This window comes from Mesoplodon bidens, assembly GCF_964165515.1.
Source record: "Mesoplodon bidens genome assembly, chromosome: 7".
Taxonomy (NCBI): domain Eukaryota; kingdom Metazoa; phylum Chordata; class Mammalia; order Artiodactyla; family Ziphiidae; genus Mesoplodon; species Mesoplodon bidens.
In genome coordinates this window covers 87505482-87533004 of record NC_138164.1, presented here as the reverse complement: position 1 = coordinate 87533004, position 27523 = coordinate 87505482, and the positions used below count along the sequence as shown (strand labels likewise).

Genomic DNA, 27523 nt, shown 5'->3' with positions numbered 1-27523 from the left:
TTAATTTACAACAAAGGAGCCAAGAATACTTGATGGAGAAAGGAGAGCCTCTTCAATAAATGGTGTTGGGATAATTGAATATTCACATGTAAAATAATAAAACTGGACCTTGACATTACACCACTCACACAAATTAACTCGAAATGGACTAAAAACTTGAATGTAAGACCTGAAATCATGAAACTCCTAGAAGAAAACATAGGAATAAAACTCCTTGGCAAGGGCCTTGGTGATGACTTTTTGGTTATGACACTTAAAACACAAGAACCAAAATAAAAAATAAACAAGTAGGACTACATCAAACTAAAAAGCTTCTGTATAGCAAAAGTATCCAATGCCAAAGTGAGAAGACAACTTACAGAATGCGAATAAAATATTTGCAAACCGTGTATCTGATAAGCACCAAACACAAGCACCAAAATATAAAAAGAACTCAGACAACTCAATAGCAAGAAAACAAATAACCCAATTTAAAAAATGGACAAAGGACTTGAATAGATATTTTTCCAAAGAAGATATATGAAAGGCCAACAGGTGCATGAAAAGATGTTCAACATCACTAGTCATTAAGGAAACGCAAATCAAAACACGATATCACCTCATGCCTGTTATAATGGCCATCATCAAAAAACACAATAGATACTAAATATTGGTGTGGATGTGGAGAAAAGGGAACACTTGTGCAGTGCTGATGGGAGTGTAAATTGGTATAACCACTATGGAAAACAGTATATAGGATCATAAACAAAATTAAAAACAGAACTACCATATGATCCAACATTATCACTTCTGGGAATATATCCAAAATAAATAAAAACACTAACTTGAAAAGATATCTGCATCCCTACATTTATAGCAGCATTGTTTGCAATAGCTAAGACATGGAAACAACCTAAGTGTTCACTGATGGATGAATGAATAAAGAATATTATTCAGCTACTAAAAAATGGGGAATTCCTGCCATTTGCAACAATATGGATGGACCTTGAAGGCATTACATTAAGTGAAATAAGTCAAACAGAGAAAGACAAATACTGTAGTGATCACATATATGTGGAACCTAAACAAAAGCAAGAACAACAAACAAACAAATACTAAACCCAAAGAAAGGAAATATCAGATTTGTCGTTACCAGAGTAGGAGAGTAGGAAGAGAGGGATTTGGAGGAAGGTGGTCCAAATGTACAAACTTTGCTATAAGATAAATAAGAACTAGGGATGCAATGTAGAGCATGATGGTTATAGTTAACACTGTTGTATGATATACAGAAATGGTGTTAAGAGGGTAAATCCTAAGAGTCCTCATCACAAGGAGAAATTTTTTCTTTATTATTTTTTTCTTTCTTTTCTTATTGTATTTATACCCAATGATGGATGCTAGTTGAACCTATTGTGATAATCATTTCACAATATATGTAGATCAAACCATCATGCTGTATGACTTAAACTTATACAGTGAGATATGTCAATTATTTCTCAGTAAAGCTGGAAAAAAAATTAAGTACTGTCTTCAGTTAGAGATGATCCAAAAATTACGGGAGAAAAATGAGATTGCTTTCTGACATTTATATTGTAAAAATCAACACACAATTAATGAGAGCTAAGAGATGAGAATTTCTTTTAAGGACAGAGAGTTGCTCTTGGCAGACAAGAACTGACTACTCTTGATTGAAGATGTCAACATTCCTGAAGAAAAAGAGATTAATCTGCCAGGAGGTTGGTCATAAAATTTTAGTGATAGAGGCAAACGAATGTAATAGCCATCCAACCCATATTCTAAGGGAAAGAAAAATTAGGCAATGAGATTTAAACATCCCACTGTTGTTAACAAGGGCATCCATGTTGTGGAGGTGAATTTAATAAACTACGTAAATCTGATGGTAATTACAATTCTGTTCATCTACTGTTCCTTGTTTAGATTCCACGCAGCATTCTAATTATAATTTGCTTTCCCATGTAGTCTGCCAACAGAGATAAAATAATAAGAACTCACATACTTAAAACTACATGACAACTAGTTTTAAGCAGAAAATTAAGAAATTAACATTCTGATTTTATCTGCTAGTGTCATTAATTTGGTTAATGCAATTTTTCCCTGAGAAACATATCTACTCTCTCAATTTAGTTTATTGAGCTAGTATGCTTGAGGGGTAAATGTTGGGCAGTGCAAAACTCACAAATGTAAGAAATTAATAACTACATGATCTATTTCCACTAAAATTATGGAGAAAACTTCCTGAAATTATCTGTCCTACCTGAACTTTTTAAAGTAATAATATTTGAGCACCTAATATGTTCCAGGCATTGTGCCAGATGTTCTACATGTGTTACTCATCCAGATTTCCTATGAAACCTGGTGGAAATGTGTTATAATATGCATTTTATAAATGAAGAAATTGAACATCAGAAATACCGAGAAGGTTTATTTTCTTCTGGCTTAATGTACATCTGTGCCTAATGGTATACTTCAAGTCAATTATGTTTCAGTTCTAACAATTTAGTGTCCCTGAATTCTACTCCTTCAAACCACTGCATTCTCAAATCCATGAATCTGACACCAACTCCCTTTTAGTGACCTACGATAGAAATTTGGTTGTCAATCTCCTTGCAATGCACAAAGCCTCCTTGCCAAACTCAGGAATGTTTAGAAAACAAATAAGCAATCCCAATGTTGGAACAACCCAAGAAGAAAGTACATCTAAACCAAGCAAGAGGTCTATGATAAAACACTAAAGATTTAACTAGATGGTATTTGCCTTGGCGTGAGAATGGTTAATGAATGAATGACAAAGAAAACACAGAGTGAAAGAGCTCAGAGCAAGAAAAAAAAATTAGTAACTTTGAGAAAATTATTCCTCAAATAGATCAGATCATATATTTTTCAATCCTGTCCCTTGATATTACCAAAATTTTAGTTGCCTATCAAAATGAATAACTCAAATTCCCTCAAGGAGGGGTGGGGGTCTGAATGGTTCATTTACAAAACAATTGCCACAGAAGCTGAGTAGTTCTGATGTGGTGTTTGGCCACCCCCAATTATCACTTAATTTGTCTGGGGGAAAAAAGCAAAAATAAAAACTATCTTCAGTCATCAGCAATAACTAGGCAACAAATTGGATCTTGCTGCTCAATACAAATCATACACCAGTCAGTATGTGTCAATGGCTATGCTTAAAGACCAAATAAAGAGGTAACTTACAAAGATCTTCTTGTTCTTTCAGTTATCCTTGACTTAAAAAAATAATAATAATAATTTTTAAATAACAGCGAGGAAGGTGAGAAATGGTCAATTCCTATTTTTAAAGTTATATCTTAGAACTTGTTCTTTAAGTCAGTCTAAAGAATTAGATCTTCATACTAAATATCTCTGGAAAAAGGTTAGCTGTTGCTACTGAATTTTGATAACCTTTAGGTAAAGCAGCTGTAAAGTAACAGATACATTTTCTTTATATTATGGATATTGGCCATAGCTGGTCATTGGTAGTGGTCTTGCTGGTGAGAAAACAATACATTTATTTATTCAATGATTGGTTGCTTAATGCCTAATCTGAATCAAAGGCCAAAAGTGAGGCATTGGGAACATACTGTAGAATAAGAGAATGTCTCAGTCAAGATAACTAGACCCAAAGAGCAAAACAAATGAGTACATGAACAAGTAAAATGTAATGATGACACTTTCGTGGGTGTTTATTTATCTTCAAACCCATCAAGATGTATACATTAAATATATACAGCTTGTTTGTATGCCAGTAATACCTGAATAGAAACACAACAAAATGCAATGGGACAAGGGACTTCCTGGTGGCACAGTGGTTAAGAATCCGCCTGCCAATGCAGGGGACACGGGTTTGATCACTGGTCTGGGAAGATCCCACATGCTACGGAGCAACTAAGTCCATGCACCACAACTACTAAGCCTGAGCTCTAGAGCCCGCAAGCCATAACTACTGAGCCTGCCATGCCAACTACTGACGCCTGTGTGCTCTAGGGCCCACATGCCACAACTACTGAGCCCATGTGCCTAGAGCCCATGCTCCACAACAAGAGAAGCCACAGCAATGAGAAGTCCATGCACCACAACAAAGAGTAGCTCTCACTTGCTGCAACTAGAGAAAGTCCGCACGCAGAAACAAAGACCCAACACAACCAATAAAAAAATTAAAAAAAAAATTTAAATGCAATGGAACGAGTTCTATTTCTGTACTCCTACCATTTATGATCTGTGCAGCCTTAAGAAAATTGCTAACCTCTCTCATTCTGTTTTTCTCTATATTTATTACAATTTGAAATATATAAGTATAGTGGATTCAATAGTGTTCCCTAAAAATATATGTCTATGCCTTAATCTCCAGAACCTGTGAATATTACCTTATTTAGAAAAATGGGTCTTTGCAGATGTAAATAAGCTAAAGATCTTGAGATGAGCTCATTCTAGATTATTCGGGTGGGTCCTAAATCTAATGACAAGTTTCCTTGTAAGAGACACAGAGAGGAGACAGATGGAGAGTATAAAGCAATATAACCATGGAGGCACACATTGGTGTTATGTGGCCATAACCTCAAAGAAGTTGGCAACTACCAAAAGATGGAAGAAGATAGGAACAAAATCTCCCCTACATCTTTAGGTGGGAGTGCAAACTTGCTGATACCTTGATTTCAGACTTTGGCCTCCAGAACTGTGAGAAAATTAATTTCTATTGTTTTAAGTCACCAAGAATATGTAATTTGTTATGGCAGCCCTAGAAAACTAATACAATTAACAAAGTGCTCAAGACATTACCTGATACCAGGTAGGCATTCAGTAATCATATCTGGAATGATGAAGATCATGATAATTTTCTTTTATAAATCAACAGATACAAAGTATTCATTCAACATGCATAGTCCTATGTGAGACTTATTTTTAGATTGTTCTGACAGGCTTATATGATGCATTTTTAAAACATTTACTTTAATGTGCCTTTAATTCTATTGGCAAGCTGGTCTGGGATGTTTTTATCTATACATACACACTACTTTATCTATTATAGACATTTTATTTTGCCTTTTAATAAAAAGTAAGGGAAAGAGAAAAGAAAGATGGAGGAAAGGATTAAAAATTATTCAGCAATTATAAATACATTTAAAAACTCATTTTGAATGTCAATAGCTGGTACATTGATATAGGCAAAGACAAAGCATAATATCGGCATGTACAACTCACTGGGTCAGAGAGTAGGAACTGGTTAGTTCAGAGCCAAGAAAAGCTAATTATAAATATAATTAACATTGTTTTCATTGAGTTCATGGAAACTCTTCAAAGTTGGCATCCATTTAATTTCCTGTGAGTAATAGGACAGGGAGATGACATACTATCAAGGCCACCAATATCTCACGTTAGACTGGAGGAATTGTTTTTTGTATGTAACATACTCAAAATTTATGGGTGTAAGATTTCAAAGCCTAGCCCTAAACCTTGGCATTCAAATGTGAAAGCTTAAATAATTGCACAACTTTGAGAGACTAATATTCTGCTAGCAAGGGAACTAAAGTGAATTTCTTTCTTTCTTTTTTTTTAAGAACTACAAGGTTTTGATGATTTTCAGTATAGCTAGACATATTTACAGCAAGTAATGGAGGTGTTTTGAAGAATGACTCTTATTTTACCACAGAAATTGCTTAATGAAGAAATTACTTTCTTGAAATTAGTAAAGGGATTATCTATGAGCAAAAATCAGGTAGGAATATCTACTTTTAAATGCATATTCAGAATCCTAAAACTTTTCAAAACCTTTGCCCAAATAATCCATCTTTTATTTTAAAGAAATAACCTCTAACACTAAAAAGAGCTTTAAAATCCAATATTTCTATTACAATAGGGGGTAAAGTTTAAACCTCCCAGTCTAATAACAGGGTAATAGCTATACAGTTGTTATTATGTTTCATAAAGTGGTGGAAAAGAGGATTGAAGAAGGGAGAGTTATCAGAAATCAATTTGAATGAGTGACTGAAGATGAAGCTGGGAAAGAACTAATCCCATGGAGAAAATAAACCAAATATCCCAAACTTCACCAGGTAGTAAAGTTTTAGGGACAGAGAAAGGGGTGATTCTAAATCGGTCATTTGTTGGAATAGTCTCGGCTAGTCCCCTAGACTTCTGTCTGTGTTCCCAGTAAGAGAATCATTAGTAAAAAATAAAGGTGATTCACCTCTCTGATGTCAGGACCCAACTACTACTTTGGTGTAACAAGAAGTACCATTATTTCTCACTCTGTGGCAGATCAGTCTAGTATCTGTGGTGGCTCCTGGGAATCTGTGGTAGACCCTGGTAGGCTACTTGCACACCTGGAAGTAGACAAAAGTAGCAGTCACACCACTTAGTAGGGCCTATAGTATTTGCCAGTGATTTTCTGTAAATATGGAGAAATTGTCCACCATTCCTCCAAAATATTCTGGAATCCAGGGAGAATGATGGTAGCCACAGGGCACAGAGTTTCCTGGTAGACACCATGATGGTCAGAGAATGTCAGTGGCCTTTGAAAATCACATGGATGCAGATTAGATCCATATTCATGAGGAAATGTGAGATACTATTATGTGACCACTTGGGAACTATCCAAAATACATTCCAGGACCTTATCAGGCTCTGAAGACTTACATAGGAAGACAATGGCAAGAGCCAGTGAAAGTTGAATAAATAATGAAGTATGGCCCCATTTATACCCACAGGTCTTGAGAAACTTGGTAGCTAATATGTAAATAATTACATATTTTAATGATAAAATATGTAAGCATTAAAAGTAATTTTCAGAATTCTCAATATAAATAAAAAAGCTTTTTGCAATTATATATATATAAATAAATGTAAGTATATCTAGGTATGTCTGTGTTTCTGTTTATTATTGCAGCTGGCTAAAATGCTAAATGGATTTTAACCATATCTATCTAGAGGTTGTGACCTAAAATATAGTCTATATGGAGCACATGAAATTAACTCTGAATGGATATATGTAGTACTTCAATTACTTATTTTGTACAGTATTATGACACCGACATTTTAAATCTCTCCAGGAATAAAGTCTAGGAGTTTGTTAATTTAATTATTTTAATCAATTTTAATGGAAATTTTGGTGGAAGCTGAGGATGCCAAATGTTAATTAATTTTTCTAAGTTTATTCATTTGTTTATTTAATCTATCTTTATTTTTGACTGCCCACTATTCTAGGTTCTATGGATGAAACAATAAGTAAAATTGTAATATAATATAAGGTAGTCATAAATGTTTCGATAAAACATAAAGTAAGTAAGGTGATAGAGAATGATAGGAATGGTCAGAGTAATCTTCTCTAAGAATAAAAAGATGATTTTTAAGTTATTAATTTTATTTTTTCATTTACACTTCAATATATTTAAGTAAATTATACCAAATAGTGATCCTGAAAGCAAATAAATTTGCTTCTACAGTATTTCTTAATTTTTAGCTCTACCAGATAAAGAAATGAAAGATTTGAGAAAGATTGAACTTCTGAAAGAAATATTATATGCGTATGCATGCTTGTGTGTGTGTCTGTTTCAGCATATACAGTATTTGAATGTGGGTGTAACAAACAAAACCAAACTGCGATCCTGAAAAGCACTAAACATCTACATTAAATGTTATATTCAAGGGCTAACTGTACACTAACAATGAGCATCACAAAGAATAACATACTTAGAAGTAAATTTAACCAAGGAGTTGAAAGATCTGTGCACTGAAAACTATTAGACATTGATGAAAAAAAAATTGAAGAAGACACAAATAAATGGAAAGATGGTCTTTGCTCATGGATTGGAAGAATTAATATTGTTAAAATGTCAATGCATTTTAGACATTTTACTGTCTAAAATGTAGATTCAATGCAATCCCTGTCAAGATTCCAATAGCATATTTTTACAGAAATAGAAAAAACACACCTAATTTTATATGGAACCACACAAGACCCCAAGTCACCAAAGAAGTCCTGAGAAAGAATAACAAAGCAGGAGGCATCATACTTCCTGATTTCAAAATAATAGGAAGCTATATTAATTAAAATAGTATAGTATTGGCTTAAAAACAGACCATCAATCAATGGAACAGAATTGAGATTCCAGAGATAAACCCATACATATATGGTCAGTTAATTTATAACAAAGGAGCTAAGAATACTGAGTGGAGAAAGGAGAGTCTCTTCAATAAATGGGGATATGAAAACTAGATAGCCACATGCAGGAGAATGAAACTGGATCCCTATCTTACACCATACACAAAAATCAACTCAAAATGGATTAAAAACTTTCATGTAAGACCTAAAGCCATAAAAATTCTAGAAGTAAACATAGGAGGCATGTTGACATTGGTCTTACAAATGACTCTTTGGATATGACACCAAAAGCAATGTCAATAAAAGAAAAATGAACAAGTGGGACTACATCAAACTAAAAAGTTTCTGTATAGCAAAAGAATTCATCAACAAAATGAAAAGGCAGCCTATGGAATGGGAGAAAATATTTGCAAAGCATATATCCAGTAAGCACTTAATATCCAAAAACTATAAGGAATTCATATAATTCAATGGCAAAAATGTAAATAATCCGATTAAAAATGGGCAAAGGATCTAAGTAGACACTTTTCCAAAGAAGACATACAAATGACCAATAGGTACATGAAAAGATGCTCAACATCACTAATCATCAGGGAAATGCTAGTTAAAACCACAAAGAGATACCACCTTATACCTGTAGGATGGCTATTATCAAAAAGACAAAAGATAACAAGTATTGGCAAATATGTGGAGAAAAGGCAACACTTGTGCACTGTTGTTGGGAATGTACATTGGTGCAGCCATTATGGAAAACAGTATGGAGGTTCCTCAAGAAATTAAAAATTGAACTACCACATGATTTGGCAATCTCACTTCTGGGTATATATCCAAAGGAAACAAAACCATTATTTTTTTTTTTTTTTTTTTTTTTTTTTTTTTTTTTTTTTTTCTTTTTGCGGTATGCGGGCCTCTCACTGTTGTGGCCTCTCCCGTTGCGGAGCACAGGCTCCGGACGCGCAGGCCCAGAGGCCATGGCTCACGGGCCCAGCCGCTCCGCGGCATATGGGATCCTCCCAGACCGGGGCACGAACCCGTATCCCCTGCATCGGCAGGCGGACTCTCAACCACTGCGCCACCAGGGAGGCCCCAAAACCATTATTTTGAAAAGATATCAGCATTCCAATGTTCATAGCATCTATTCACAATAGCTAAAATATGGAAACAACCTACATGTCTGTCAATGGACGAATGGATAAGAAAAATGTTATATATATATATAACGCAATGTAATTTTTTCAGCCTTTAAAAAGAAGTAAATCTTGTCATTTGTGACAATGTGGCTCAATCTTAAGGGTATTATGCTAAGTGAAATAAATCAGACAGACAAAGACAAACACTGCAGAGTATCATATATGTGGAATCTAAAAAAAAAGTCAAAATCATATAAACAGAAAGTATAAAAGTTGATTTCAGGGAATTAGGGGTAGGAGAGTTTGCTAAAAGGGTACAAGCTTCCAGTTACAAGAGGAATAAGGTCTGAGGATCCAATGTATAGCATGGTTAACTATTGTTGATAACTCTGTACTGTATAATTGAAATTTGCTAAGAGAGTAGACCTTAAATGTTCTTAATGAAAGAAAGAAAGGAAGAAAGGGAAAGGAAAGGAAAGGAAAGGAAAGAAAAGGTAAAAGTGACGTGATGGATGTGCTAATTAACTCAACGAGGGGAATCCTTTTATGATCATGTTGTACACTTTAAATATCTTACAATTTTATTTGTCAATTATACCTCAATAAAGCTGAAAAAAAGAGCTAAAAAGAAATCTGAAACTTCCTGAATTTCACTCAAGAAGATGACTACTTAAATATTTGTGAGAAAAAGAAGGCTTTTAAAGACGCATGGAAGTGATATACAATGGAACAAATGTTTAGTGACCTTTCTGAAGAACTCTGCTCATCAAGCATAACTGAAGTTGATGCCTGACGGAAGGCATGTTTGAGCACCCAGTAAGATGTCAGTCATCCTCCAAGAAATGATGAAAAGGCCCCATGGCCAGTGGTGTCCTGGAGAAAATCATGTACATCTTTTCTCAACAGTAAATTCTACCAATCAGAGCTTCAGGTATTTTGTGTGTGTGTGATATAACTGTTAAATGCTTACTAGTGCACTACTGCCTATTGCTGCCCATTGGGAGCTGCAGGAGCTTTTACTGGAATTGAATCCAAATTGTAACATAAGGTACATATGCCTTAAGATATGAAAATACTTGCCATATATGATAAAACCTTGTGGACAGAGAAGACAAGCAGTCGTTTCAAATATAAAAGTCAAGTCAAATGAGCTAAGGAGTATAACCCTGATTCCATGTCTGAATTCTGCTACTAATGTCAATACCTGAAATGAAACGATGAGCCTAAAAGCGTAAGCTCTATCAATGAAAAGGTCATACTGAAGTCTGTTATTAATTCAGCAAAGCCCCCAAAATTCTTAATGGAGATAGTACATTTAAAAAAGGGTGGAGGAGGCTACAAATATATTAAAATGAAAGACAAGAGTAGAGGGAAATGAACACTTATCTGCCACGTATTTCTCTACTTTCAATTACCTACTATTACTGACGAGTGTCATATTTGCCATTACTAGTGATGTCACATTTACCACTCCAGATTATAAGCATTGATTTGTAACTGAGTTACTTTTCATGAGACAACTGTATGTATTGTGCTTCAGGGTGACTGACAGCAAGGATTAAATCACACAAGTCTCTGAAAGAACAATAATTAAGACATAAGACTAGTTATAAAGTAGAAGATTTGTACAGTTCTGAATTATTATAATTATAGAAAATTATTGCAAATCCAACTATTTGTTTTTATTAAGTGTTTCAGATGGTTAATCATTATCTTAAGCAATGTTGGATAATGCTTCTAGTGTTTGGTAAGAATAGAAGGATTAAAGATTTTATGTATACCACGATTACATCTTTATTAAGATTTATATAAGTGGCTGGAGGAAATACATTACATTCTTTTAGGTGCAGAGATGTCTGCTTCTGGTTATGATGCCATCAGTGGTACTGGACTAGCCTTCCTGCTATAATCAACCATAAAATTGTGCAAATTATATAAGGCAACTGTTCTCAGGTAGTGGACAACTGGCAACAGAAGACTGTAATCACTAAGAGAAGGGAAATTCTCAAGGTAAACCTCAGGGTTGCCCTGGACTGAGGAAAATTTTATAAGTACAGTGCAACATCATGACTCTGGTACAGCAATTCAAGTAGAGCCTCAGGAAAAGACAGAGTTTAGAGTTCAGGGCAGAGCTAAAATGGGTTCAGTGAGGTCCCTTTCAAGTACTTGGCTGAGGGCTGGAATACACATAGGGAGGAAGAGACTACCACTCTAGTAGGAATGGCTGCTATAGGACTGAAATTAGAAGAAAGATACTGAAGGTTGAGCAGTGCTGGGGACACTGGGGTCCAGCCAAAGCAGAGAGACCTTAAATCCTCATTAATATCTTTAACATCCCATTACATTTGAAAGATAAGAAAAGGATGCCTTAGGAATAAGGATCATGCCCTAGAATAAAGACAAAGACTAAAATTAAGCTCTGACAAGGTTTACATTTGAACACAGAGTTTGGAGGGTAAATCCCAACAAGTTGGAGAAGCTTGGTAAACATCATGGGCTTTCCACAGATTGGCTCTACCAAACTGTAAAACAAAACCTGCCTATGCAAGTTCAAGGTGAACATTCAGTGACTAAACTGCCCACCAGAACACAAATTAATACTCTTCAGGGAAAGACAGTAGAATTTCTAGTATCTACATATAATTCACAATGCCCCATATGTAATCAATAATGCCAGATATGTAAAGAAACAGGAAAATATGACTGATAGTTTTTTAAAAAGCAATCAGTAGAAACTTACTTCATTGATGGCATAGAATTGGGTATAGAGAAAAAGACTTTTAAAATAACAATTTTAAGTATGTCAAAAACTGAAGAAAACTCTTTTAAAAATTGAAGGAAAATATAATTTTAATAAATAACCACATAGGTATACCAGCAGAAAATGGAAATGATGAAAAATAATGGCATGGACATTCTAGAACTTAACACTATAAGCAAAATCATTCTCTAAAGATAAATGAGAAGAGTACAAAGGACCCAGGAAATAGTATCAAATGGTCCCATGATACATGTAATTTGAGTTTGGAAAGAGACGAAAGTGACAATTGGGCAGAAAAAATATTTAAGAAGAATTTAGGTCCAAAAGTTATCAAATGTGATTTAAAGCATTGATCTAGAGATTTAAGAAATTTAGCAAATCCCAAGCAAGGTAAGTAGTAAAAATAGCACAGCAAAGTAAACCATAATCAAATTTCTTTAAAGAACTTTATTTATTTTTAAAATAAATTTATTTTTTAAATTTATTTTATTTTTGGCCGCATTGGGTCTTCATTGCTGCACGCGGGCTTTCTCCAGTTGCGGTGAGCGGGGGCTACTCTTTGTTGCGGTGTGCAGGCTTCTCATTGTGGTGGCTTCTCTTGTTGCAGAGCACGGGCTCTAGGCACACGGGCTTCAGTAGTTGTGGCACATGGGCTGAGCTGTTGTAGCTTGCGGGCTCTAGAGTGCAGGCTCATTAGTTGTGGCAAACGGGCTTAGTAGCTCCGTGGTGTCTGGGATCTTCCCAGACCAGGGCTGGAACCTGTGTCCCCTGCATTGGCAGGCAGATTCTTAACCACTGTGCCACCAGGGAAGTCCCATAGTCAAATTTCTGTAAGCTAAGTAAATCTTAAATCTTAAAATCAGTTGGAAGAGAAAAGACGTATTGTATATAAGGAAATAACAACAAGAATGACATCTATCTTCTCATTAGAAAAAAAATGCAGAAGAAAATAAAATAATATCTTTAAAGTGCTAAAAGGAAAAAGAAGTCCATCTACCCAGAATATATTATTCAGCAAAAGTATCCTGTAGGAACAAGAGTGCAATAAAAACATTTACAGACAAATTAAATCCAAGAAAATTTGCCTTTAGTTATACTGAACTACAAGAAATGCTATAGCATGTTTTCAAGCTGAAGGGGAAAGATGCCAGTTAAAAAACTCAGAAAGGAATGAAGAGCCCTGGAAATAGTAACTAAGTGGATAAACACAGAAGTACATGTTTGTTCCTTTTCATAATTCTCTTAAAATAACTGTAAAAGTAAAAAAAATTGTAACATGGGGTTAATAAAGTATAAGAAGTATGACAAGAATATCATAAGTTGTTATATTTCAGAAATAGAGATTTTGAAGTGTAAAATGTAATAAGGAAAGTGTAGGAAAATGGGAAGAGAGAACTGAGAAATGGGAACTGTGAGCAGTGAAGTGGTGAAATATTGACCTGAACATATGGATAAATTAAGGATGTATATTGCTAACCCTAAAATTATCACTAAAATAATCAAAAGACGTATAGATAAGTGTAAGTATAGAAGTATAGATATAGTCAATAGAGAAAAAAAGTGGAATACTAAGAATACTCTGCAGAGGAAAAAAAATGTTTTCTTTCATTACTCACAATACAACACTTCATTTCCAACACTTTGCTGAACACTTCTGACATTTCTGATCATCAAATGCCTGGGGGTCTCCTCCCACCAATAAGTACTCAAACACCACCTACTCTCTTACAGTTTAACTCAATTCTTACACTATCTATCTGTAGATAACATCAGATCCCACAGGTTAAGGGCTCACCTCCATGCAACTAACACTGTTCCTCACTGCAGATGCTAAATGAAAGTCCAAGGTTACCTGTGCTTCTGGCTGGCCAGCTCTAAATTGGAGGTTCAACGACGTCCTCCTTGGGTTCAATTAATTTGCTAGAGCTGCTCCCAGAACTCAGGGAAAGGGTTCACTTACTAAATTACCAGTTTATTATAAAAAGATATAACTCAGGAACAGCCAAATGGAAGACAAGCATAGAGCAAGGTATGTGGGAAGGAGCACAGAGCTCTTCTCACATTTTCTCTCTGGGGTGCTACTCTCCCAGCACCTCCACATATTCAACAACCTGGAAGCTCTCTCAACCCCATCCTTTGGAGGTTTTATGGAGGCTTCATTATGTGGTATGATTGATTAAATCATTGGCCATTGGTGATTAATCCAACCTCCAGTCCCTATCCGCTCCCCAGAGGACAGGGCAGAGGGTGAAAGTTTCAACCCGCTAATCAAAAGGTTGGTTGCTCTGGCATCTAACCCCCATCCTTAGGGGTTTTTTCAAAAGTTACTTTATTAACATAAACTCAGGAGTGGTTGAAAGGAGCTTGTTGTAAATAATAAAAGAGTATTTTCACCTTTAGAACTCTAGCTACATTAGAAAGTTCAAGGGTTTTAGGAGCTCTGTGCCAGGAGAGGGGATGGAAACCAAATATATAAATATAAATATAAATATAAATATATATATATATATATACACACACGCATATACACATACATATATACATATGTATATATATATATATATATATATATATATATCTTACTAATACTACTAATATTATTATAAATCATAATATTGCATCTGTTGATGCCAAAGATGACAAGAGAGGTGCCCTAACCTATACAGGAGACAAACAAATTAACTAAAAATATAAGGATTGAATTAAAAGAGAAAACATTGTTAGAATTTTCAGATTGATAGATATGGCTATTTCATGGAAAATACAAGAGAAGTTACAGATAAATAGTTAGAAGAAACATTCATCAGTATGCTAAACACTAGATAAGCATAAAAATTGCAGTAAAAATCTGTACAATAGCAACAAAATTAGCATATGTAAAAAAGATACTATTTACATTAGCAAAAAATATGAAGAAATTAAGAATTAATCTAATAAAATAGGTGCAAGTCCTTACACATATAATTTAAAAACAGAAAAGAATGCTGGAATAATGATATAGATAGTTCATTTTCTGGATAATAAAACTGTATTCACTATTGTAATGATTTATGAAATTTCAATCCCAATAAAAATCTTCCAAGCTACTCTAAAATTATGTAGAAAAGCAGAGTCAAGATGATTCAAGCCATACCCAAGGAAGCAAAAGGTGAAGGAGATAAGGATATAGCCTCCAAAACATTGAGACTAATTATAAAGCTATAGTAATTAACATATTGTAACATTGGTACAGGGAGAAATAAATATAATCATAGAATAAAATAGTCCAGAAACAAACCACTGCATATATAGTCATTCAATATTAGAGAGAATGAGCATTGTAGAACACGGAAGAGGAAAGATTATTCAATAAGTAGTGCTGTGAAAACTAGTTATTCTTTTTTTTTTTTTTTTTTTGCAGTATGCGGGCCTCTCACTGTTGTGGCCTCTCCTGCCTCGGAGCACAGGCTCCGGACACGCAGGCTCAGCAGCCATGGCTCACGGGCCCAGCCGCTCCACGGCACGTGGGATCCTCCCCTACCGGAGCACGAACCCGCGTCCCCTGCACCGGCAGGCAGACTCCCAACCACTGCGCCACCAGGGAAGCCCAAAGCTAGTTATTCTCGAGAAAAATTATATTGGCTTATTACTTCACGCTATACACCAAAATTAATTAAGAATGTTACAAGACTAGTGTATAAGTAGAAAAAATTTTCATGCTAAAGTTAACATTTCAAAATTATAGGGGGAGTAAGAAATAGTCAATAAATGGTGCTAGAAGAGCTATACACCATTAAACATATAAATTTAGATCTCATATTTTATATCACACTGACTAATTAATTAGATATGTGATCATTTTAAAAACCGGGAAATATAAGAAAGTGAGTTTTGAAATTTGAGTACTGGGAAAACTTTTAAAGCATGATAGAAGATATAAAAAGATTAACTATATAAAAATTTAAAACTACCTAGTGGTAATGGAAGAAAAATAAACATAATTAATACATATGGAAAACTGGAAAGATACAATATTTGTAGAAGATAAAAAGATATATATGTGTGTGTGTATACATATGTATCTTAAAAGTCAGTAAGGGGGAAAACGATCAAAACTACAAATAGAGAAAGAATTTGAACAGGCAACTCAAAGAAGCAGTATATAAGAATAAAGAACATGAAGATGTTATTTTTAAGGTCATTAACCTTCAACGAAAATAAGAATTGGCTTTTGTTAGTGTTGTTATTGTGTAGACTGACAAAATATGGGATATTAAAAGATTTTTTATGTAACATCCTTATTGGAGTATAATTGCTTTTCAATGTTGTGTTAGTTTCTGCTGTATAACAAAGTGAATCAGCTATACATATACATACATCTCCATATCCCCACCCTCTTGCACCTCCCTCCCACCCCTCTTGGTGGTCACAAAACACTGAGCTGATCTCCCTGTGCTATGCAGCTGCTTCCCACTAGCTATCTATTTTACATTTGGTAGGGTATATATGTCCATGCTACTCTCTCACTTCGTCCCAGCTTACCCCTCCCCATGTCCTCAAGTCCATTCTCTACATCTGCAGCTTTATTCCTGTCCTACCCCCTAGGTTCATCAGAACCTTTTTTTTTCTTTTAGATTTTATATACATGTGTTAGCATATGGTATTTTTTTTCTCTTTCTGACTTGCTTCACTCTGTACGACAGACTCTAGGTCCATCCACCTCATTACAAATAACTCAATTTCATTACTTTTTATTGCTGAGTAATATTCCATTGTATATATGTGTCACATCTTCTTTATCCATTCATGTCTTGATGGACACTTAGGTTGCTTCCATGTCCTGGCTATTGTAAATAGTGCTGCAATGAACATTGTGGTACATGTCTTTTTTTTGAATTATGTTTTTTTCAGGGCATATGCCCAGTAGTGGGATTGCTGGATCATAAGATTGTTATTTAGTATTGGCACAAGTATGGAAAAATGAACACTTTCTCACATGGTTTGTATTATTTAACTTTAATATTTATGCTTTTTCCTGAGGACAGTTTGAAAGCCTTAAATAGTTTAGAACTTTTGGCTAGGATTCTCCAGTTTTAGAGTTTTGCTAAATAAATTGTACTTATGAATAAAAAGGTTCCTTGTGGTAATGGTTAGAATACAGAAATTTTTTTTAATTAAATATCCTTCAGAAGCAGATATAACATGATATATCTATACACTAAAATACAATGATACATTAAAAGTCTTGGAAATTTAATCTATGATATATTCAATCAAAACTTTATTGTTACAAATCAACAATATATGTGATATTTGTTGATTTAGTATTTCACTATAAATTCTGTAAGTATAACTAAATATTAATATCAATATCTTAATTTCATAGCGAGAGAAAATCAATTAAAATCTTTTCACTTGACAACAATTTATTACCTGAGATTAAGGTTTCATTTTTATTATGGGATTATTATGGGATTATGTGGTTTCTGATTATCCTTTCTTAGTCTTCTGTGTCTTCTAAAATTACCACAATGCATGTGTTAAATTATTCCCTTTGGTAATTAGAAAATATAAATACCATTTATTAAAAAGTAAAGCCATTCCACATCTTACCTCTTATTTTCACCAAATGAGTAAGCAGTTTACCTTGGACTATGTGACTTCAGCATTGGAAGCTTCTGTGAGCTTTCAGCTGTGTCTACATTTTCTATGATTATTGCCCAGAGCACTAGCAACTAAAGGTAAAGATAAATAAATTGCTCACATTCCTTTAGCTAAGCCTTTCTCTAGATTTAGGAAATAAATCGAACAACAAGTCTGGCTGTTTTGGTCCCTTTGAAGGTGACTAAAGACCCTCACAGCCAAATTACTCACAGAATCCTCTGCTCTGATACACGTGATCAGTGAAATGGATGAAGCCACTTTCTGCTGTCTGTTTATTCCAAATGAAACAGAGCATATATTTTGAGACCTTTATGTTTAAAGGTTTTGTTTAACTGGAGCTTTTCAGAATAAGTATTGTGGTTCTTTTTAGTGGGGAATCTGGAGGAAATAAAATGTAATCACCATTATGGCAAACGCTGTGCTAGTTATTTTATGAAATTAAGAAAAACAAACTTTGCTATAATCTTTTTATAGGGGTACCATTTTCTTGATTGTATAAGTAAGAAAATGTAACCAGAGTTTATCTGAGTAATACAAGTGTCCATCCAGGAAATGACAAAAGTAAAATTTACAAATAATTGTTTTTTAGTTTTTAAATTTAAACTTCCACAATCTTTTTACACTGGTTGAAAGACTAGGAAAGTGATTGACATGGTTATAATTGTCTCCTTATTTTTCCCTAAATGGGTGAAAAGTCTATCTTGTTGAGTGACAAAAGAAAATAGCTCTGCATCTCCTCTTTTTTTTTTCCCCCTCTGCATTACATTTTCCATTAGGCAAGAAGACCAGTTTATCTTGTAATTTATCTGGAACTACTGTTTTGTATAAACTCAGTTACCTAGGGCAGAAGAATTTAAAAAGGAACTCCTTTTCAGAACATAGAACAAAAGATCATCTTTATTTAAAAACTGGTTTCAGGGCTTCCCTGGTGGCACAGTGGTTGAGAGTCTGCCTGCCGCTGCAGGGGACACGGGTTCGTGCCCCGGTCTGGGAAGATCCCACATGCCGCGGAGCAGCTAGGCCCGTGAGCCATGGCCATTGAGCCTGCGCGTCCGGAGCCTGTGCTCCACAACAGGAGAGGCCACAACAATGAGAGGCCCGCATACCGAAAAAAGAAAAAAAAAAAAAAACTGGTTTCAGAAGATCCAGGAAATTGGTTAAATGAGATTCTTAACCTTTTATAGAAAATAAAGATAATAAGAAACTTCCCTTAGAGGATAATAGTCAGTTTTTTTGTCTTTAGATTAACCAAAGGAATCACAGCATATGGGAAGAGTATATACATCAAAGTCAGAACTTGACTCAAGTTGAGAGTCTATTATTTACTGGTCGTGCAATCTGTGTATTTTACAAAACTCTTAATCTTTAGTTCCAACATCTGTAAGATAGAAATAATAATTTCTACTTAAAAGATATATAACAAGATGCATGCGAAGGCATCTCCCTGAAATGTTAGATGCTGGATAAATGTGCTGTCCCATGATAATCAGAAAACGATAAACCCTTCCCTCCTATAAAAATGATGGTTACAGAAAAGACTTTGTGTTAGAGACTAAATTAAGTTTTTTTTAGCATCTTTATTGGAGTATAATTGCTTTACAATGGTATATTACTTTCTGCTTTATAACAAAGTGAATCAGCTATACACATACATATATCCCCATTTAAGCTGCCAGAGAAGTGGTTTGTATCTGTAACAGCCAGAGGATTCATTTTATTTTGAATGGATAGGCTACATTATGTGATGGTAACGAACAAACCGCTTCCCCTCAAATTTCGGTGGCTTTTAACAACAGAGGTTTATGTATTGTACATGTTTTGTGTCTCTCATGACTCGACTAGGGCAAGTGTTCTAGATCTTCTTGCAGGTTGTGGAAGCAGCCACCATTTTAAATGTTGCTCATGGCAGTGGTAATGGAAAAGAGACAGTACGAGAAATTGTCGCTAGTTTTTAAAATATTCCAATTCTAACGGCACCTGTCTCTTTTGCTTACATTTCCTTGGCGAAAGCAAGTCTTGCTGCCACACTCACCCTCAATGGGGCATGGAAGTTCAAGTCTACATATAATGAATAGGTTTATTACTTTATTTTAAAAGGAATTCATATATTATATGTCAAAATCACAGCAGTTTTAATTCATAATAGTAAAATATCAATCAATATAATACATATTTTTTTAAGAAGCCCTTTGGGTGCTAAATGTAAAGGGTTTCTGAGACCTAAAAGTTTGAGGACAACAGGCTGAAACTATTCCCTCTCACTGAAATGTCCTTTCTTCTTTCTCTTGTTGCTGCAATTCTGTATGTTCTTTCAGGATGGAATGAAATATTATTTCTATGAAAACTTTCTTAGATTACACTCCAACACCAGGAAAACTTGTTCCTACCATACCATCTATTGCCTTTATCATTCATTTCTAGCATACAGGTGTAGTGATTTCAGAATTGTTAACCTATATCCCCAGGGGAAACAACTTTCTCGACTAAAGTGTGGAGTGTATGTACTGTTGCTTTGGCGTTTAGAATTTCAGACTCCACTTATTTTCAGGGTTAGGTCAGCACCTTTTACCCGCACTCCTGTCAGTGAGGTTGTTTCATACATTTGTAACCCAATTCGATTCTGCATTCTATTCTTGGAACCCTCAGCCTTCTAAATAATATTTTTTAAGTTGTATACATTAAAGTTCACTCTTTGTGCTGTAAAGTTTCATGGATTTTGACGAATGTGTAGCATGTACCCACTGTCACAGTATCATATGGAACAGTTTCACGACACTAAAAAAATCTCTTGTGCCTCCACTCTGTAACACCTCCCCACCACACACACATACACACCCACCAGACACACACATACACGAACCGCAAACTCCTGGCAACTACTAATCTGTTTATTATCTCTATATTTTTGCTTTTTCCAGAATGTCATATAAATGAATCAGTATATAGCCTTTTCAGGCTGGCTGACTCCCATTAGCAATAGGCATTTATGATTCACCGATGTCTTACATGGCTTGATAGCTCATTTCTTTTTATTGATGAATAATATTCCATTGGGTGACTGGGCTACAGTTTGTTTATTCATTTACCTATTCAAGAAGATCTTGGGTGCCTCCATTTTCTGGCAATTATTAATAAAGCAACTATAAACATTTCCAAGCAGGCTTTCATGTAGACACACATTTTAAAATTAGTTGGGTAAATATCAACAAGCACAATTACTGGAATGGTATGGTAAGGGTATGCTTAGTTTGGGTCATTTTCCTACATTGGGCTGGTAGGCTTCTGTTATCACACAGGTGACTTCCCTTCATCCCATATTTTTAATACGTTTACACCTGGAGATCTTCACTTTTCTCTAAGCTCTTCTACCTAGATTCTTAAGCCTGGACTTTTCCTACCATCTATCTAGCCCTTTGGTTTTCTCCCTCTCCTTCAATTCAACAACATGAGTGTGGACCCAGCTTGTCCCCAAAGCCTGCATGGCCCTGAAGCACCCAATTATAGGGAATCTTCACCAATGCCTGAGATTTATGGGCCTGAAGAAAATTATGTGTCCTTGCAAATGTCATCTGCTGAGACCCACAACATGGAGACTGGACAGTCTGATTCTTCCACAAGCCCCAGAGTAAAACTACTGGCCACGGCTGCAGACAAGAGCACAGAGAAGAAGGAAGAGAAGGTCCTGGTCAAGAAACAGAAGACCAGAACCGTGTTTTCTCAGACCCAGCTGTGTGTGCTCAATGATACATTTCAGAGGCAGAAATACCTCAGCCTCCAGCAAATGCAAGAACTTTCCAACATCCTGAACCTTAGCTATAAACAGGTTAAGACCTGGTTCCAGAACCAAAGAATGAAACATAAGAGGTGGCAGAAAAATAACTGGCCAAGGAATAGCAACATTGTGTGACTCAGGGCCCAGCAACTACAGAATACCCAGGCTTCTATTCCTACCACCAAGGATGCCTGGTGAACTCTTGTGGAAACCTGCCCATGTGGGATAACCAGACCTGGAATAACCCAACTTGGAGCAACCAGAGCTGGAACAGTCAATCCTGGAGCAACCACCCTTGGAACAGTCAGACCTGGTGCCCCCAAGCCTGGAATAACTAGACTTGGAACAGTCAATTCAACAACTATGTTGAGGAATTCCTGCAGCCCCAGGTCCTGTTCCAGCAAAATTCTCCTGTCAGTGATTTGGAGGCCACCTTGGAAACTGCTGGGGAAAGCTATAAGATAATACAGCAAACTGCTAAGTATTTCAATTCCCAACAGCAAATCATGGATTTATTCTCAAATTACTCTCTGAACATACAGCCTGAAGATTTGTAATGATGGCTGTATTATTCAATCTCAATTTGAGCCATGACTGTATTACTTCCCTAGAATTTTTCTTTTACAATTACGTATCTCTCTGCCTTGATAAGCTGCTTTTCATTGTACCTTTTGTGTCAATTTGGGGGTGTATGATTGGTGTCTAATCAAAGAGGTTTCAGAAACATTGGCTTCTACAGACAACATGATAAAAGATGACTGGCGGCTATAGGTAACTAGGTTATAATACTATTTTTTGGATATCTTTAGGATCTAGAACCTAACCTCAAGAATAGGGAGGAAAAGTACCAAGATGTGTGATGAAGGATTGTTCATATTTTCTGGGATGGGGAGGCTTTACTTGTTTAGAACCTCAGTTGTTAAGGTGAAGGGTTAAGCTACAATGTGCTTCACTGATTTCCTCTACCGCTTTTTGCTATTTTACTACAACCCCTAATTTTTTCACCACCCTAGTATTTGTAGAAAGATGTTTTGATTTGTCCACATCATAATACTACCAGTTGGCTGGTTCATTTATAAGTACCAATAAAAAAAATTACCCATTTAAAAAAAAAAGAGTATGCTTAATTTTGTAAGAAACTGCCCAGCTATCTTCCAAACTGGCTATACCATTTGCACTCCGAACTGCGATGCATTCCTGCTGCTTACCAGCAATCCTTACCAGCAATTAATATTGTCAGGTTTTCTCTATTTTATTCTTTCTGGTAGTTGTGTAGTGATATCTCCATAAATTTTTTAAACATCTTTATTGGAGTATAATTGCTTTACAATGTTGTGTTAGTTTCTGCTGTATAACAAAGTGAATCAGCTATATGTATACATATATCCCCATATCCCCTCCCTCTTGCACTTCCCTCCCACCCTCCCTATCTCACCCCCCTAGGTGGTCACAAAGCAGTGAGCTGGGCTTCCCTGGTGGTGCAGTGGTTGAGAGTCCGCCTGCCGATGCAGGTGACGCAGGTTCGTGCCCCGGTCTGGGAAGATCCCACATGCCGCGGAGCGGCTGGGCCCGTGAGCCATGGCCATTGAGCCTGCACGTCTGGAGCCTGTGCTCCGCAACGGGAGAGGCCACAACAGTGAGAGGCCCACGTAACGCAAAAAGAAAAAAGAAAGCAAACAAACAAAAAAAACAAAGCACTGAGCTGATCTCCCTGTGCAATGTAGCTGCTTTCCACCAGCTACCTATTTTACATTTGGTAGTATATATATTTCAATGCTACTTTCTCACTTCGTCCCAGATTACCCTTCTCCCGCCCCGCGTTCTCAAGTCCATTCTCTATGTCTGCATCTTTTTTTTTTTTTTTCGGTATGCGGGCCTCTCACTGCCGTGGCCTCTCCCGTTGTGGAGCACAGGCCCCGGACGTGCAGGCCCAGCGGCCATGGCTCACGGGCCCAGCTACTCCACAGCATGTGGGATCCTCCCGGACCGGGGCACGAACCCGTGTCCCCTGCATCGGCGGCAGACTCTCAACCACTGCGCCACCAGGGAAGCCCTCTACGTCTGCATCTTTATTCCTGTCCTGGCCCTAGGGTTCATCAGATCCTTTTTTTTTTTTTTTTTTTTGTTTTAGATTCCATATATATGTGTTAGCATACGGTATTTGTTTTTCTCTTTCTGATTTATTTCACTCTGTAAGACAGACTCTAGGTCCATTCGCCTCACTACAAATAACTCAATTTTGTTTCTTTCTTTTTTTTTAACATCTTTATTGGAGTATAATTGCTTTACAATGGTGTGTTAGTTTCTGCTTTATAACAAAGTGAACTTCATTTCTTTTTATGGCTAATATTCCATTGTATATATGTGCCACATCTTCTTTATCCATTCATCTGTTGATGGACACTTAGTCCACAGCTTTTTAATGTTGTTTGTTTTGTGTTTATGTGAGAGCCATAATTTTAACTTTCTGGAAAGTACTGACAATTTTACTTCTAGTTTCTCTTTGGTATATAAACCCAACTTTTATGAATGTTATGGGAAACAGTCAGAATATGCAATTATATGATCTTCTGAAAAGAATATGGGTATGTATCTGTTTGTGTGTGTTGATATAAAGCTGTTATTTATCATATTTAGTCAATTCAAATAGTAGATATATGGATTTAATTAAAAATAAGCAAGTTAATTTGATTTTCTCTGACATCCACCAATTAGAAGAGGAGACAATAGAGATTAATTCACTAAACCACTGATATTGATTTATTTTCCTCCAAAGCCTTAGGAAAGCACATGCTGTATGAAATTATTGAGGTTATTGTGCAAAGCTGCTGCTGAATCTGAGATACTTGACAGCCACAGAATAAGGAGAAAACTCAGTGTGCTACGTGCTTTGTGCTGAGATAAGTTCAGTTATTTTCAGATCCCTTTCATTTCAGCTGCTATTTAGGATTTATATAATTTGATAACACACTGTTGAGGGCTTATAAATTAACCTGAAATTCATAGACTTTATGGTGAAAAACTTCAAGACAGTATAGGCTTACAAGAAACAGTTTTCAGGCTGATAATTATAGAATTAGGATCAGTAGGGTTTTAAATTGAGAGTGATTGGAGTACAAATGTTATAGGGGGGAAAAGGGATAAGCCAATATGAGATTTGGGGGAAGCTCTTACTCCTTTGATTAATATTTCACCATTCTCATATGAGCTTCAGCACCAAGATAGCAATAAAATAATTCTATATTCTTTTCACCAGAAGAGTCTGGAATTTATTTAAAGAAGTAAGCACAGCTTACTGGCTGCATTTGTTATTTAAAAAAATTCTTTTTTTAATTAAACTAATTCTTTACGAATTGGCCCAACATGATGCTAGAAAAGAGGTGACAGGATGATTTTACTAGAGAGCCACTCAGTATGGGGCCAATTTGACCAATATGTCCCATTATTACCAGCAAAGGGTAGCTCCATTTTTCTCACTACCAAATCAGACCCCTCAATGCTTTGGAGGTCTCAGCATCCTTTTCCTCTTGTTTTATGAGCTGATTGAATACAGATACAGACAACAACCTGAGTGGTGATGTAAGCTGTTGAGTATTCATTTGATTTTAAGCATCTTAATAGTTACAGTATAGAATAATTATATCTCCTAATTTATACATTCATTATACATTACATCTCTGGAAAGCAGAAGAGAGAAAAATAGTACAGTCTTAATATCTGGGCTTTGTTGTCACGGAGACAAGAGTTGGAATCATGCTCTGCTGCTTATGATCTTGAGAAAGTTACATAACTTCTTAGAAATTCATTTTGTTCACCTGTAAAATTGAGACGGTAATATTTATCTGAGTTTTAGTGAGAATTAAATGAAAGGACTAGGACTTTATAATCACTTAAAAAATAATCTCCCTGGGCTTCCCTGGTGGCGCAGTGGTTGAGAGTCCACCTGCCGATGCAGGGGACATGGGTTCGTGCCCCAGTCCGGGAAGATCCCACATGCCACGGAGCGGCTGGGCCCATGAGCCATGGCCGCTGAGCCTGTGCATCCAGAGCCTGTGCTCCACAACGGGAGAGGCCACAACAGTGAGAGAACCGCGTACCATAAAAAAAAAAAATCTCCCTTCTTCCTCAATTTGGTAATTAATAATCAGTTCTCGAATACTTCATTGTCACTTGCCTCATGACTTCCTTTTTCTTCAAAAGAAAAAAAAATAGAATTAGGAAATAATGTTTACAGACTGATTTTACTGGGAAAATATTAGCAAAAGTAGTAAAAGAAATATCCACTCCCCCGGCCACCAAACGAAACAGACTGATATATCTTCACAGGAGTGTTCTATCACATCTTTAAGGATCAGATCATTCCAATGCTATTATCTCTTCCATAGCAGCCAGATTGGACATAAAAAAAGAAGGCAATTAAAAAATTCTTTTTAAAGTTGGCATTACCTTGCTACCAAAATGTGACAAAGACTGCACACACATGCAAAAATTATGGATTTATATTACTATAAATATTGATTAAAAAAATCACAAACAAAATATTAGCAAATAGAATTCAGTAGCCCATTAAAAAATGAATACATCATGACTGATTGGGTTTTATAACAGGAATACAATATTCGGTCAACATTAGGAAATGTATTAATATAATGTTTTATATAGATCTATGTATTGAAATAAATTATATGATCATATGCTTACATGCTAGAAAATTTTTTTTCAAATTCCACACCAATTCTTGATTTTAAGTGTCAATAAGATTGGAATGAATTGATCCTTCTCAGTATGATAAACTATTTATATCTCAAAAAAAGGACCAGTGTCATGCTCAACAAGGACACACTAAAGTTAGGAATAAGGTAAAAATGCCCACCACCATACATATAGCTTAACATTGTACCAAGATATTAAACAATAAAATTTTATGAAAGAAAGAAGTTAGAAGTATAAGAATTTAAAAGAAGGCAAAATGATCACTATTTGCATATGACATGATTATATACCCAGAAAAACCCAAGAGAATCAACTGAAAAAAGTTCTTTATATGATAACATAATTCAGTAAGTTTGTGGGGTTAAAAAATATGCAGATGTCAGCAGCTTTGTTAAGTAGGAACAACAACAACAACAGTTAAATGATAGAAGTAAAAAAAACAAATATTATTGATGAAGATACAATACTTAGGAATAATGAAAGAAATCTGCAAAAACTTCATGGGAGAAACTTGGAAACAGTTATTTTATCACTTTAATACTATGTTGATAAAATAACACTTGGTATCCTAGGGATTCTAAAGTTCACATGTAAAAACAAATAAGAAATATTAGGAAAGCAACCTCGGGGGAGAAAGAGGAATACCAAGGAAGAATTAGTCTTAAAACAAATTACTAAAATATAGTACTGGTATTTGGATAGATCAATAGGACAATAGTCTATGGAATAACTGGGTTGTGGAGCAGACAGCTATGAAAGATAACGTGGGATCCATGCTTCACATTGCACATTAGTATAAACTTTAAATTAAACAAGTATTTAAATGTGAAAAATGAGCCATACAAGCTTAGAAGACTACATGGGAGGATTTCTCTATAATTTTGGAGTGAGGGTGCCCATTCTAACTTACTCAAAAGGAAAAAAATGGTAAATTTGATTACTTAAACAGTACAAAGTTTTGCAAGGTAAAAAAACAAATATATATATATATATATATATATATGTATATATATATATATATATATATACACACATAATATAGATACATGGCAAAGTTTAAAGATGATCAACAAATTGGAAAAAAATTTGCAACTCATAACACAGGAGAAAAAGATGCTCTACAGGAAGCTGAGAAGAAGAATATATAACCTCCAAAAGAAAAATGAGCTAGGGATGTAAACACAGAGCTCATAGAAAAAGTACAAATGTCCCTTAAACATGTACAAAGCTGCTAAATCTCACTTATGATAAAAGAACTGCAAATTAAAACTAAATTTCAGTACCAGATTTCATTTTTCAGATCAACAAGAATCCCAAAATTTAGCAACAGCTATTTTGGTGAGGTTATGGGAAAATAGACTCATTTCATTTTTCTCAGGCAACGCAAAGGTAATTTGGCTAAC

General features: G+C 35.5%; 1 protein-coding gene across 1 annotated transcript; it reads left to right on the top strand.

Moving 5' to 3' along the window:
- Positions 1–21080: 21080 nt before the first annotated feature.
- Positions 21081–21964, top strand: LOC308620816 (homeobox protein NANOG-like; the record flags this gene model as incomplete). Its single annotated transcript, XM_081240712.1, is given in 3 exon segments — positions 21081–21537; positions 21540–21742; positions 21746–21964. Coding segments are annotated over 3 exon segments (879 nt in total).
- Positions 21965–27523: the final 5559 nt, after the last annotated feature.